Source organism: Drosophila ficusphila, unplaced genomic scaffold, assembly GCF_018152265.1.
Source record: "Drosophila ficusphila isolate 14025-0441.05 unplaced genomic scaffold, ASM1815226v1 contig_198, whole genome shotgun sequence".
Lineage (NCBI taxonomy): Eukaryota > Metazoa > Arthropoda > Insecta > Diptera > Drosophilidae > Drosophila > Drosophila ficusphila.
Window position 1 is genome coordinate 12602182 of NW_025064092.1, and position 15742 is coordinate 12617923.

Genomic DNA, 15742 nt, shown 5'->3' on the forward strand with positions numbered 1-15742 from the left:
GTTGAATTGAAGTGGAGTTGCCGTAAGCCAGAGACACGCCCTCCATTCAATTTGTCCCTGACTTATCGCCGCCGAGTGTTAGGGGCCACATTGCCGAAATATCCGAAAAAGCGAGGTGCGCCCTCACAGCAGGTGACAAAAGAAAATAATCCACGATATACAATCCAGGGACACTAACATTCCCACTCCCAGCCTGGAATTTTGATTCCCACCGCAAAACGATGATGATGGTCAGCCGGAAATATACCGCATTCATCAATTTTGTGGGACTCATCGTGTCCAGCAGAAAATTATTGGCACAACAAAAACAACAGAGGGGAGAAAAAACAAATAACAAATAACAAAAAGCCGAAAACAAACAGCAAACAACACTAAATTAAACAAAACAACAAATCGCCGAAAGTGAAGGTGTTTCATGCTCAACCAAACACAATTTCAAATGTATATGATAATGGCACATAATAACGTATTTATGCAAATTTGCGAAAACCTTTCACACAACATCTCTCCTCTTCTCCTCTTGGCAAAGTCTGGAATTCCATCAATTGTCAAATACTATAAGACATCAATTCTAGGGCCATCCAAGGTGGAATATATATTTAGTGCATTAGATAGTAAAAACTCAATTAAAACAAGTGTAAATTGGTGGTAAATTTCGCTAAGAAAAATCACAAGCTGATAATATTCCAAAGACTTGGCAGAAGAAAAGAGTCAAATGAGATCCGAAAAAATATTTCATAATAGGTTGGACAATGGCTGGCGATGACAGGAAATTATGGGCATAAAACTCGACTGTCATTGCCAGAAGTTCCTCCCAGTCATCCGCAGTTGGCAGGCAAGGCTTTCAGGCTTTCAGGCTTTCATCACCGAATCTTCACTGTGTCTTTTGTGTTATGTCACTCAAATCGGCGACTGCTGATTTATGCAACTTACCCAAAAGCAACGACGGCTTAAGCTCACTGCCGTTGCGTTTCGAACACTTTCAACTCAGCTGAGCTGTCCGCACTTCAATACCAACTTTTGATTGCACTGCATTAAATTGATTTCTGCTGTTTTTTAATGGCATCATGGCATCTTCGTCTTGCCAGCTTCTTATTTTTTTCGCTTTCCTCGTCGTCATCATCATCGGAATCGCCGTCTTTGGACTAGTTGTTGTTGTTTTTGTTATTAGCGCGCATGATTGGCATTTCTGCTTCTTCTGCTTCTGTTTGATTTCGTTCAGCTGGCGCGCTGCTCATCAGTTTATTTATTTACTCTGATTATTTCACATAGAAAAATACAAATAAATGCCAACTTTAGTTGTCTCCGAGGAAAATTTATGTCAGCCACTTCCGAATTTCAGCGGTACGTACAGTACAAGTCACATTATTTTGTGAGAATTACGTAATTACCTCTAAAGGTGACTTGCCACAAAACTTGCCAAAATCTTTTCGCTTTCATTTGGCTTAGAAAACAATTGCCAAAGTCTTCGAGAGCTCCATATGCATATACATAGATACGTTTTTATAGAAACGTATATGTAGCTGGGAAAATGGCTGCGAGACATTCACTTTTCTTGCCACATTTCGTGGTAAATTGATGGCATTTTTGGGCACATGCCACGATCGCTGAACAAAAAACATAGAAAAAAAAAATGGCAAAAAGCGTGGGCTGAAGATTGCCAAATACACTGCCATTGTGTTTCAATCAGTTTTCCCACTTTGTTTTATTGAAGTCCTTTCGATTGCAGTGCTCAATTAAGAATGTTTTTTGGAAAATTCAGAGCTTATATTTCAATTCGATTTTAATGATCAATGGCTTACGTTTTTCAACATATCATTACTTTTTTGAATTTGGTTGGTTGCGGTTTTACAGAAAATTCCACGCCTTGTATCTTTCCCCCAAGGGACTGTTCGTATTTTTCGATCACATCTGCGTTTTATTTCGTCGCTGCCCAAATATTCCGCAAGAACAAAAAACTCTCAAAATACTTCCACACATTTTTTTAAGATTTCTTTTTTATTTGGCGTTTCACTTGTTTTAGTTGTTGCTGTTCTTATTATGGTTGTTCTGTTCATTTTCGTGGTTGTTGCTGCTTTTGTTGTTGTTGTTGGGCGGAAGTGGCTCGTTGGCAGAGGCGCACTTTGTATTTCAATAGTATTTTTTACCCTTGTGAAAATTAAAACTTAACTGTTGTTGTTGCTCCTGCCGCTGTGCATTTTTGTTGCTGTTTTTTTTTTTTTTTTTTTTTTGACGTTGTCATTGCTTCTGTGTTGTCGTTGCCGCCTTTTATTGTTTTAATTACACGCGTTTTTCCGCGCATTGTTTCAATGACCGTCACGCGCCACAAGCCTTTTCCTCCCGTCCTTTTCCCCTTTTTTCCAAGCAGCACACCGCACAAATTGTTGTTGCCGTCGTTTGTTTGCAAAATGAAGTGGTCATATATATCTGCACCTTCGTCTCGCTCCCCTCGCACACCCACTGGCTCTCCAGCCCCACGAAGCATTCATGATAATTTCAAAATGACATAAACGCAACTCCCAGAGCATCTCGCCAGCACTTTAGGGATGGACTCACGAACAGCGAACCAAGCTACATGTGTTGCAAAGTGTAGCAAGCAGCCCTATGTATGTACATATACCTATTATTAAGCACTGCTTGATAAGCAGTTAACGTTATTGTATATTCCTTAAGTTAAGTCATCCTTTATGTCCCCCTTACTCCTTTAAGAAACACCATGTAAACCCATCTCTAAGTATGTACGTCTCTCTCTTGCACATACGAGATTGTGAAATAGGCTAAGCATTAACAGAGATGATGAAATAAAGATCACTTTTGCTGCGACCACGGCAGCGAAAAGACCCTGATTGTATCACTACAAAAGGAACCACGCGATTGCGTTACCGATACTCGCATTATCCATCGCTAAGCCAAGCCGTATTCCGTATTCCATCGCCATCGGAATCGTAATCAATGAACTGGCGGGCCGCAGTCCAGTTTGCAGTTTGCAGCTTGCAGCTTGCAGTTCACAGGCCGCGATTCACAGTTCGAGCAACCCCAAGATAAATGAAATAAATGAATGACCACCTCCCTCCTCCCTCCTCTTCCCTCCTCCCCCTTTCCCCTCTCCGTCTGTCCATGTATTTTAATGCCTTAATGAAAAATGCATTTTTAATTATTTTTTGTTCATTTACTGGCGACTTTTTGCTGGCGGTCGGTCGCCCGGTTGGCTGACATTCGTTGGCTTATGCGGCGTATGCGTTATTTATTATGCTTAATTTTCATCTCGCGGCTGCAAAGTTATGTGTCCGTTTTCCAAACGGATTAACTAACTGTTAACGCGATCCACCTTCTCGCTTTTCTTCGAGTGCATGCGATGCAGGTGGAAGCCGTTAGATTTAGCTCGAGTTTCCCTGTGGACACAGCAACAACAACAAAACTTGCCACAATGGGGAAAGCAAGCAGCATAGAGGACAAATATTGTATTTCATCATTTGTTAAAGCCAAGCCATCGATTTGCCCAAGTAGAAAAAGCGTTTACACAAAGAAAAAGTAGTACCTCAAATATATCATTAATTAATTATTTTCTCATCTCATCTGGAAAAAGTCTATTTATTTAAGCTTACAAATTTGCAAGTTTTCACGCATAATGTGAATTTTATATATTTAAATACTAGCACAACTTATTTTGCGGTGTAGAAGCTAAGGGGAAAGCAAGAGCAAGGCTTGCCATTCATTAGGATAGCATGTCATTCATTAGCTCATAGCAAGCAAACCCTTTCGGATCCAGTCACTGCACCCGGCTACCAGTTACAATTAAAGGGGGAACCAGGGGGCAACCAGGGGGGCAGCCAGGGGAGACCCTGGCGACAATGACAACAAAATACGGCGGAAGCAACGCGACGTGAATGTCATCGGGTTTCAGAGCAATTTGTTGTTGCCTTACTCAAGACGAGATAGGGTAACTGGGGAGCGACTGGCAGATGGGGACGGAGAAAGACTTCAAGTTCTGCGAAATTAACACATTGGCCACATAAAATAATATTTTACTTCACATGGTAGGTATTCAATAAGTATACCAACAGTATAAGCAACATACATATGTTTTATGCTATATGATTTCGGCATATAATAATGGGTTTTCTTCTTTTTCTCGAACCTCTAGGTCCAAAGCTATGGCATGCAACGACTTTTCGCCCTCACTGTAGATAGTTGCCCAATTGGCACAGCATGATTCAAATTACCTCTAATGCGAAGTGAATGTAATTGTGACATTGTCGTGTCAATGAAACCCATCAAATCAAAATGATAAGCAACTTGCAACATAGCAAGTTTCAACCGGGCGTATGGTATCGTCGTCGCCAGGTTTTTTTTTTAACCGTCAGCCGAACAGTGGGAGAAAATGGAAATGAAAATGAAAATGAAAGTTTCAATTACAGATGGTCCGCGCACTAGGTCGGTTGAATTTTGTTTTGTCGAACCACAGGGAAAAGCGAAAAGCTGGGGAGACACTTAATTACAGGTTTTTCCGCTTTACTAAACGCGACATGATTTTGTTTTGAAGGTGAATGACGCCTGTGACGGCTGTGCGACTTTCAGCCAACAATTTTGAAGGTAGCCATTAAGTGTGACTGTCGTGTTGATTGAAATGTACCCATTTTTCCACAGCCGAAGATTTGGGTAGTTAAAATTGTTGGGAAATTCTCGCAGGGTGACGATGATCAAGATTAAATAAAATAAAAAGTGTAATATGCTCCGAGATATCCCCCTGTTTCAGCAGAAATCACAACGACCCAAAGATTAGGCGGCAATTAGCACGACTGGTTAGCCAATCAAAGGTCATGCCGTATTGAGGCAATCAGTTTGCTAACTCATTGTGGGAATCAATCGGCTCCCCAGATTCAAGGTCGTTTGTCAAATAAACAGCCAAAGAAAATACACACGGCAATAAAGCAATAAAGGAATATGAAGAAAAAACAAAACGAATATGTAAGCAGCTTAGAGTTACCATCTTTGTTGACATTTTTGCGGGGAAACTTTGAGGGTCCCAAATGACCAAGCACTGCAGACACTTGAAATGTGAATCTTGTAGATTGGTTTCCCCTACATTTGAGTATTGCATTCGCATTCGCATTCGCATTCGCATTCTTTGCGCTAATGACAGTCGCAAATGTCTTGTGGATTGCCGCCTTCCCTGCCTTCCCTGCTGCTTTCTTGCCATCAGTGCTTCAATATTTGCCCTGAATGAGACACTGAAGTGAATTATTAGTTGTACAAACAATTGCACAGTTGGCTTTGCACAATGTCTCTCACTCGGCAAGGACTCCGGCGACAGCAGCTTGTGGCAATATTTGGTCATCGTAATGGCAGGAGACCGGGGGAATTGCTAGGTTGGATGTCTGATGATCGGAAGGCATATTTAGCAGCATTTATCTAGGAAAACCTTATAACTGTTTTTAAGTCCGACTGCACACCCTTTTATTGTAGTTATTACATGATAAGGGGTCAGCGCAGTTCAAAGCCATGACTATTTCCTCCTGTTTTCACCCTATTTTAACGCCTTATGACTTGCAGTCAGCATGGAATGGATTTCTTTAAAGGGACCAGCCAAACGAGACATCTATTTGCATGTATTTCCCCCGGGGAGAGCCTGCCTAGCTCATCAACACTCTTCGATTTCCAACTCTTCGATACCCAACTGAGCTGGCAAGCAATTTGGTTTGGGGGATGGCATGCCTTTTGTAAATGCATTTCACACTCCACTTTGCACTCACCATTTAAATTGTGGACATTGGATAGATGTCCCACGCTGGCAGCTACCGTTTTGCCTGCAAAAAAAAAAAGGAGAAGTAAGATATAGAGTTGGGTTGGAGTTATTCAGATAGATAGATCAAAAGCTTTACTGTTTTAACAACGATAAGTTTTGAAGGAATTTGAATTTGTATTTAAACCTTGTATATTTTATGATCATCAATTTGAGACCTGTCTTGCACCCTGCTCCCATTATAAAATAGTTAACCACCTTTCTTCGCCCAATTGGCTTGCCCATCACGTCGGTTTTCCTACTACTACCACAAAGAGCGAGGGTGCCAAGAATCCGAATGAGCATCTCCCTCCTACCAGAGAGAACAAAACTCCAACTCATTATTTTACATTTGTTGTTTCCGTTTTCTGGTTTATGACCCAGAAACGCAGAGCGATCGCTCTTTTCTGGACAATGTGTAAGTATCTTGGTCGCGATTCCGTCGCTCGTGAAACGTGGAAACGTGTAGTGTACGTGCGGTCATCTGTCATGATTCTCACTTGGCCCAAAAAATCGGGGAGTAATATATATAGTATAGCGGTTGCGGGCGGGGCAAAGCAGGGGGACTGAGTGCGGTTTCTGTGTTTCTGTTTTGGTCCACCGGCCAACTTAACTCGACTCAACTCCAAATCAAAACCAAGTCTAAGTCTATTGTCCATGTGCGTGAGCTTTTCGTAAATGTCAACTATTTCACATTTATTCGATTTTGGATGGCGTTTATCAAGAGATGACGAGAAAGCAGATTCTCTACGTTCAACGGGCAGCGTAAAAATAAAAGTAATGCGTCGCTGCCTTTTATGGCCTTTAATGTGATCTCAAAAGCTTTGAATTCGGAAAGAGAAAACGATGGAAAAGAAAACTGAGGGGAAGGGACAGCGAGAACCTCTAAGAGACAATGACGACGGGTTTCTTCGTCCGTCTAGACGGCGGTAATAATGACCAGACATTCGGATGAAGTGTAATAAATAAATATTTACCTGTCTTCTTCATTTTTAAAACTCATGAAAAAAAAAACCCAATAAGTTATTTAGTGAATGGGGTAGGTTAGTGACAAAATTATTACACACAACTCTTTTCCCAACTTTTCGCTTTCAAATTTAACCAATTGCCAAACATTGCTTGCAGATACAACTATGATTTTTTTTTGCCATAAACTAAAACGGAGTCTCTGGACAGCAGCAAGGGCAATATAACTTTGTTCCGCGAACGTAAAGACGTTTTGTACGACCCCTCCAATTGCCAAAATCGTAATAATTTAATGAGAAACGCAGCCACGTCGGCTGCATTTTGGTTTTAACTGGGGGGAAAGCAAAAAAAAAAAAATATAGGGGGTAATGTGCCAGTAAAAGGTATTTTAATGCTGGAATGCCTCCTTTTCCTCCCTTTTCGGAAGAAAAGTCGAAGGAGTTTCCCTCTTTGTCATGAAAAATAACTTTGCTTCGTTGAAATGACAGTCACGATTTTGCTTTTTTTCGCTCCCTTTCCTACGTTTTTCTGTGTCTTTTTTTTTTTTTTTTTGTAGCTGCTTCTGGCCACGGTGTCTTTTAAAGATTTCATTCTTTGTGGTGTTTTCCGCATCCTTTTTTGACAGTGTAGCAGACTAAATTATTAACTTCCCATGTTTCTGCAAAATTTAAGCGAAGCGTGGAAAAAGGTTTTTAAATTGCTTTATTTTGCTATTTATCCCAAAAATGACAATAAAATAGCAGCTAAATTCGATCAAGGATTAATACATTTAAATGTGTTTTTAACGAATGTTCGTTAATGGTAAATTTTTTTTTGTGACTCAAAAACTATGTTTAATTTTTTTTTTTTTTTTGTTGCCAAAGCTAGACAAGAAACTTGGTCTGTTTCCATTTGGATTTTCCTGTTCCTTCCAAATTCTTTTCAAACAATTTCCCCCCTGCCCTCAGGATACTCTTGGCAAACTGGCGCGGCTAATAAAGAATGCAAATGGAGCAAATTGCTTGGCCGAAAGGTGAAATTTCATAAATTTCGTAAAAAGGGAAACGAATGGGGAGGGGCGGATAGCGGAAAACCGTGGAAAAGCACGTGAAGAAAACTCATCGGGCGCGGAACTTTATATGAACAAAACTTGGCCAACAATCGTAAAAATTGCGCGGTGTCATTATTTAAAACGCCCCACCCACCGCCCATTCCTTTTTTAAGGGCTCCAGTTCCATTCAACCTGGCCCAGAAGCGGAGGCGCCACGCCTCTTTTAACCTACATACACTTTTATAATGTTGTTATAAAAGCGTTTACACCTAATTGCCTGAAGCAACTTTTTGTTGCTTCCTAGGATCCTAGAATCGTATTCCATTAATAGGGAAAAAATTAACTATTAGCTGTATACTAAATCCTTTCAAAATAAAATTTCTCCTCCAAAAATATATTTGAATTCAATGCTTTTTGTGTTTTTCAGCAGAGTTAAAAGTTGATGCTATTGCTAAAATTTTTAGGAGCAACTATTTGTTTTCTTTTTTTTTTTTTTAATTGAACTGGAAATCGTAACACCGAAAATCCGACTGAGAAACGGTATTTTAATGACCGAAATTTTTTAATAAAAGGTGTTATCTCTTTGCCATTTGCCCACCTTTTTCCGCTTCGAGTAATTCGAATGCTTTCCATTCAACCTTTTGTTTATGGTCAAAAATAAATTTTTTGTTACTCTCCCTTTTTTTTCTTCTTAATTTTAAGGAGCGGTGGGTCTTATGACACTTTTCAGTTGGCCCCTCCGGCACGCCGTTTGCTTTTCTTTAATGAAAAATTAAATTAATGAACGCACATTTGTGCGGCTGCTGCTGCTGTTTTCGCCTCTTTTTCATTCGCTTGTGCAAACTTCTGGCAGGCAAATTAATTTGGCAATTGCAATAAAACTTTTCGCAGCGGAAGATTTGGCCCATTATTCTCGGCTAAAAGGATAGTCTCCTTAGCACTAGTAGCCGTGTCCTGCTGCTTGTAACCAAAGCCATTAAGTAAATTGGTCAAAAGTTCGGTCCTTTTTCTTTTTGGGGCTTAACGGCGGCATTCGGTATTCGGAATTCGGGTGGAAAAGGTAAAGGTAACCCAACACCCGCCTAATTGGCTGCCAAGATTTGCTTTCCCGGCCGAAGAAGAACCTTAAGGTATATCCCCTTAAGGGGTTATATACCTTTTTGAGCGAAAAAATGAGGGAACTTTGGATTTTTTTTCAGGTGTGTAGCAATTATTTTATGATACTGAGGTTATTATTTATTGATAGTACATGTTTTTATAGAGACAACAAACGTTTGTTCTTAAAAAAATATAAATAACTTTCGAAGTTATGGCAATTCTCTCATAACCCTTTTTTTGTTATAGCGGCTTGCGGTGACCACGATGGAAGTCCAGCGGGTCAACTAAAATCAATAAACCCAAAAATTTTTATTAGTTTAGTATTATTTCTAGTTCGTCATTGAATTACTTCAAGAATATTTGGTTTTTTCTGCATACAGTAACAATTTTTTCAAAAAATTGATTTTTCGAGCTCTAAAAATTTTATTAAAAATTTCTTATCTGCAAAATGGAAATTGCCGCATAAAAACTGATTCAATGACGAACTCGGCACAATCATTACGAATATTTAAAAAAAAATTGAAGAAGATCGATCAAATAGTTCTTGTGCAATCGCGGTCACAGCAAAGGCACTTTTGGAAAAAAACGACTTTGAGATAATCGCATTCAAAGTTTTAGGTTGCGGTACAAAGAGTGACGTACCGCGCCTCAAAACGCTGTTTTCCTATCGAACTATTATTCGGATCTCTTCAAAAATTTGGGAAAATGTTCTCTAGGGGATATACTTTAGGATTCAGCTTAAAAATTTTTTCGTTTTTTTAAAAAAAAAAAAGGTATATAACCCCTTAAAGGAAAGCAGATTGAATGCCACACGGGTATGCGTTGTTGCAATGAGCAATAATTGCACTTCGACACAACCCTCAGCCCGCCCATTTGCTTTTCCCCGTTCGAATCCAGCACGGAATGAAAAGACAATGGACAATGGTCCTGCTGCGCCTCTAGTCGTCCGCACTAATAAATCCTTGTCACAATATCCCTTTGTTTTGTCATCTTTTTTCACTTGAGCTGCGCAGGGGGAGCGTCATCATCCCTTTTGAATTTAAGCAATAATTCAAAACACATTCGCTGACTGACAGGCAGACCGAAAGACTGAACGACTGAAAGACTGAAAAGGGGCTGCCAGAGATGGCTAGTAAGATGATTAAGGTCATGTCGGCACGCAAAAATCTGTAGCCACACCACGGAGATGCCATATGGCCATGCATATCTGCAGTATCATCCTCTAACTTGGTCGCCCTATTAGGTAGATTATATAAATAACTAATTATAGAAACGCCGTATTCACTTGATTCGATTTTCTAGAGGCAGGGAAATCATCAAGCTCATCAGCTCAAAAATATACGCACCCTTTTCCCTTCTCGAAACGAGCAGGTTGTTTTGTGTTTAGGCTGTGCTTTTCCCTAAATTTTCCAGCAACTAAGATGCATATAGACTGCCTCTGCAGTTCTATGCCTTTCTCTGATTCATGTGAGCTTAATTCCATTTCCATTTGCAGACAACCCAGGACACCAGGAAAAAGCGGCTGCGATGATGTTCTGGCTGAGTATTTAATGCAGGAGAATCCAGCAGCAAACATCACACCCTTTTAATCTCAAGCTATTTTTATTTTTTTCGACTTTTTACAGAGTTCCCCCGAGAAATGGGTTATACAAATTTAATTACCGAGAGAAACTGAGTAAAGTAAGGTTCAAATTAACGCGCGTATTCCTGGGGAAAAAACTTGAATTTCATTTTATACTAAAATGCAATTATATTCCTCGATAACAACTTTATTTTAATTTTATTTAGAATGCAATTATAAGCTTTTAGAGGTATAACAGACGGACAGACGTATTACGATTCAGATCGGTCTGAGGTGTCTCCTTCACAGCGTTGCAAACTGCTGACTGAAATTATAATACCCTCTGCAAGGGTATAAAGAATTAGCCGACCTTCGCCAAACTAACAAATTTTGTATCAGTTTGCTTAATAATTGAAGCACGAACGTTTAAAGATATCACACTTTGAAATCGTATCGAATGTAAATGTTATTGTGCAAGCCATCTGATGAACAAATCCAACATGAAATTAACCTTCCTTAAATAAAATGATTGGCTCGTTTTCAAATCGAATTCAAGTCGAAGCAAATTTACACGGGGATAACTACTAATTCCGTAATCACCCCAACAACTTGCTACCCCAACCTGAAGTCCTTTCCACTCCGACTAAATGTTTAGCTTTCTTGACAACTGCTTAAGTTCCCTGACCTCGAGCACTACAGCGAGGTGTGAAATTAAAAATAGTTTTTATGACACGTAAATGTGATTGTCAGTCATCTCGCCACCCCTCGTATTTCCACCGAGCGTGGGCGCCATCGAAAATGAATTTATGACAGGCCAGTTCGGAAGTATACACACAAGACATTATTCAATTGGGGTTCGGATTCAGACTCAGAAGATGAGCTGCTAGAACTGCCCTCCATATAAAACAATCTATTTTGATGCTTAAAGAAAAATATTACACTAATAATAATTTTTTTGTACACATAACGTTCAATCATTATTTTGTTTCTACGTACAAATCGAGTCTCCCCACACAATCGTAGCTGAACAGTGAGCTCACCTGGAGGCTGTTTTATCTGTGTATCCGTCAGATATATGTGACTCATAAAAGCGGCCACTTCCGCCTCCAGGGTTCAAGAAACCCAAACCCAAACCCAAAACCAGTCCCCCCCTGAGGCGCGGCCATTAAAAGAGCTTTAAACTTTTCATCTGTCCGCACTTAGGATCTCAAATTTGTACGTTGAGTTTACTTTGATCGCTCTGTGAACGTTTTCCCAAAGTTTTCTGGGATTTTTTTTTTCCAAAATATTTTTTTTTTTTTTGGCGTATATATTATTAATAGTTTTCCATAAATAATTTATACCAGTTTCCAAAATTTTTAATGTAATTTTCTCCCAATCTTTCTGCATGGTTCTAAATTATTTATTTTTTTACAATCGCATCGAGGGAATTAAAATTAAAATTGTGATCAGCAAAATCTCTACTTGCTTCTCCACGTCATTCGATAATTGACTTTTGGGCTTAACGCAATAGACAATAGCAGGGAAAAAAAAACGAACAAAAAACAAACGAATAGCCTCTGTCAAAAACTTTAGATGCGTGGGTAGTTGGATTATGAATTGTGAATTCAATAACCAGCTCTGTAATAGAAATAAGCTTGAATATAAATACCTCGTGGAAATAAATATGAGTAATCGTGTTCTCTGTTCGTTGCGATGGTTATCTTCTGAAGGTTCACTCTAGCGGAAAGCGCTTAAACTAACCATGAAAATCATCAAATAATCGACCTGCCTGCCCACTTCCGGATGGCTATGTTATTTTCGTTATTTTTAGCCAGATGTGCTATGTGCTGGCCATCATCGTTATCGTCGAATATACATATATGATCGTTGCGATCGGCCAGATTAAGCAGCAAGTAGATATGGCCGTAGGTTAGCATAATTACCGCACACATTTCGCGTTTGGGTGAGCACCAGAAGTTAGGAAAGGCAATCATCACTTATAGGGGGTATCACAAAGGCATATTAATTAGGTAAACAAAAATATAGATAACTCCTTCTGCCAAACTTAACTTCATCTTTTTTTATTTCGGTGGCGTTGACAAGACTACACATACACATAAATACACACATACATACACACATACACCAATAAACTCAGACACATTTTGGAATTCCGGGTTTGATCGTCAGACCGAAGTAAACAAATTTCCCGTCTCATCGTTCTACCACGTCCTCGTCCCTTTCCATTCAGTGGTTCCATGCCAAAATCGAGATGTCTGCCATCCTGCTGTACGGAATTTGTCTGGGCCTATCCATCCTGCTCCTGCTCGTGGGCGCCATCCTGGGTCCTCTGAAGCGACTGATTTTGACCAGGTAAGACCTCTCCTCTCTCTGTAAACCAGGTGAAACGAGGCTCACTCTGTTCGATTCGTCTGGCCCCCAGGAGCGGTCACAACCAAATGGCGTTGGTGCCGGCGGCTTCTAGTGCCGTGCAGAGGGCGTCCTACGACCCGTTGGAGCAATCTTCGTGGCACAAGTCGATTCGGGACCACATCCGCCACTTGGCTCGCTACGTTCACGTGCCACCTGATTTGGAGGAGGCCGGCATGCCCGAGGAGCTCCGCCGGCATATGCAGGTCCTTGTCATGCTGCAGGATCACTTCCGCACTGGCCATTTGCAAAGGACCTCCTCCGTCAGACCCGCGTCTGTGTCCAATCTTGACCAGAACCATTAAAATAAATAAAGGGAAAAAGCGGCCATCAGAGCGGGAGTTTGAAAAGAAAAGCAGCTGCCAATGCCAATTCGGATCACATTCGAGCCAATCAGCCCCCAATTAAATTCTATTCTTCATCTCCACCCAACGAGGAGTAATAATTTTCTGTCGGGCTATGGTTTCGGCGTCCCTAATGATGTTTTAATTGCTGTGGCCGTTTCATTTCCCTGCGAACTAACACTAATCTCAGGAAGGAAATGGGAATAGAATCGGGCAGGACGTCGCATGACAAAGAGGCATTAAGTGCCAAGACAGAACTTTTTTATTTTATTGTTGAACTAGTAAACACCCTGAAAAAATATGTTAAGGTTGATAATATTCAAATTGTAGGTACTTAAGTTCATATTTTAAGTGCAAACTATTTGGCTAGCAGAGCCAATGTTCGAGGTTCGAGGTTGTCTACCATGGAGGTCAACAAGTAGTTGAAAACCGCTTGGTGCGCTTCCCAATAACCGAGAGACCCCAAACATCTAAAGGTATTCCGGCGGCAGTTTGGTTAAGTCCCCGTGCCGTTTAAGGACGAAGGACTCGCCAGGGAGCTGCTCAAGAAGCCAGTGTCGCAAGCAGGAAACAGGAGGATTGACGTGTAACTGTTTGTCACACAAAATTAGCGTCGGGCGTCGAGTGCCGAGTGTCGGCAACATCATTTATCAATGTATCAATTGTAAGGGGACAGGCGACAATGAAAACAAAGCCACTTCAGTCAACGAAGTGAAAGGGGATGGTTTGGGGAAAAGGACAAGGGAAATCGAGAAAAGCGAACAGAAAACAGAAAAGCCAAAATAGGGGAAAAATTCAGCTAAGACGAGGGTTGACAATTGGCAATAGGAATTGGAATCGAAAACATGTTCCATGTTGATGTGGAGCTTCCCAAATTTGTCGAGATTCATGAATATGAATTTAGAAGAAAGTTTTCAAACATATTATTTCTTTAGTAGCAAATATTATTGTAAAAGTTTGTAAGAAAGTTAAAGTATTAATCTTAAAAATTTTGTTGAAAAATAAAATCATTTTCCCGATTTTGGAATCAATTTTATTTATTTTTAAAATGTAATTTCCATGGCCATTTACAAAAAACCTTTTGCCGCGAGCCAAATGCCCACAATTCATTGCCAGAGCTTCATAAATCTGTCATAACCGGAGCCACCAAAGTCAAGTGATCACTTTTCAGTTCTACTCGCTCTAAGGCCATCTCCCCCACCTCGTTCAACTGACATTTCAATGATATTTTATCACACTTCACTTTTCTGTTTTTAATTTTACTGGTCGCACATGCGGTGCCCTGAATATTTGACAAGTATTTTTATTATTTTTCGGTCACTGTAAATATTTCATTCTCCACATTACCGTAGTTATTAATATCTGCATTATTATTATTTTCGTTATTTTTATTTTCATCACCGTTGAAGTTTATTAAACGTTGCCCTTCGGTTATTGACTAAATGTCCGAATGCCTGAGTGAACGACTGAATAAGTAAATGGTTGAAATTCATTGCTTGGTTTTTGATTTGTGATGAAGCAGGGTGAGTTAATATTTACCTATAGTTTGGCAACTGAAGGTCGTTTTTTTGACCTGGTTAAAAATGACCTGCCCTATTATGTTTTATATTGTACAGACATATTTAATCTACATCTAAATATTTTCCATTGACATAGTTGTTGATGTCTGATTGTCGAAGTTACAATCTTACAATAAGCAATATAATTTTCACCTTTTTTATATTTTATTGAGTTTCTCTCGTACACTCGTATCCTTGATTTTCAATCGCTTTTTTACTTATCGATAGACAATCAATCGATTGCAAAACTGCTACGTCCCATAATTTCAACACTTATCGATGGCGACATCCGTTGAGCAAGGCTAAACAAAAACGAAACAAATCTCGTAAAATTCCACTTGACACTTGTCCCCATCGAGTGTCATGTTGTCTCCTTCGCCTACATCCTCGCCTGCCACCTCTCCCTCGGCGGACCCCGGACTTTCTGGGGTCCCATTCCCATGGTGCGTTTGACGTTTGCTGCTGACATGTCAGCAAAATTTTAACTGGCAATTTGCAGCAGAGCTCGCGAACAGGGCTCCCGCCCTGTTATCCTCGCCCGGTTTTCCTCGGTTTCCCCTTGGCTTACCCCATACATTTTCTCGCACGTAGCAAAGTCCAACATGGGGGCAGGGGTGAATATTGAAGGGGGAATGGCAAACAGACAGTCGGACTCCTCGCCGTCCCCTCGACAATTTCCCAGAGCGTGTCTGTCGGTCTCCATCTTTTCCCGCTTTTCCCCCTTTTCCCACTTTTCCCCTTTCTCCCCAATCCTCCCATCCAGCCGCAACAAACATGGCACAATATGTTGCTATGTCTGCCTGTCTGAGCCCTGCCTATATAGCCCTTCTATAGGCACCACTTGAGTTTTGCGTTCTTTTGTTCGTTGGGTGGGACAGTTCTGTTGTTTTAGCTTCACCGTTGCTTCTCGCAGCGAGCGATTTTGGTAATGGTGTCAAAATAATTTGGATTGTCATTGTTTTGCTGCCACGCCATTTCTGAAGCTTATAT

At 40.4% G+C, this 15742-nt stretch overlaps 2 protein-coding genes across 3 annotated transcripts in view; one reads left to right on the forward strand and one right to left on the reverse strand.

Moving 5' to 3' along the window:
• Nucleotides 1-15742, reverse strand: part of LOC108097042 — a 63251-nt gene that overhangs the window by 23361 nt on the left and 24148 nt on the right. For both annotated transcript variants that reach the window (XM_017199071.2, XM_017199072.2), the window contains one exon: nucleotides 5754-5807. The gene's annotated coding sequence lies outside the window, so the exon portion shown is untranslated. The remainder of the gene's footprint in view (nucleotides 1-5753; nucleotides 5808-15742) is intronic.
• LOC108097053 lies at nucleotides 11956-13494 on the forward strand. Its single transcript, XM_017199088.2, has 2 exons — nucleotides 11956-12792; nucleotides 12863-13494. Exons 1-2 carry the CDS (start codon nucleotides 12692-12694, stop codon nucleotides 13152-13154), a joined length of 393 nt encoding a protein of 130 aa, XP_017054577.1. The 5' UTR covers nucleotides 11956-12691; the 3' UTR covers nucleotides 13155-13494.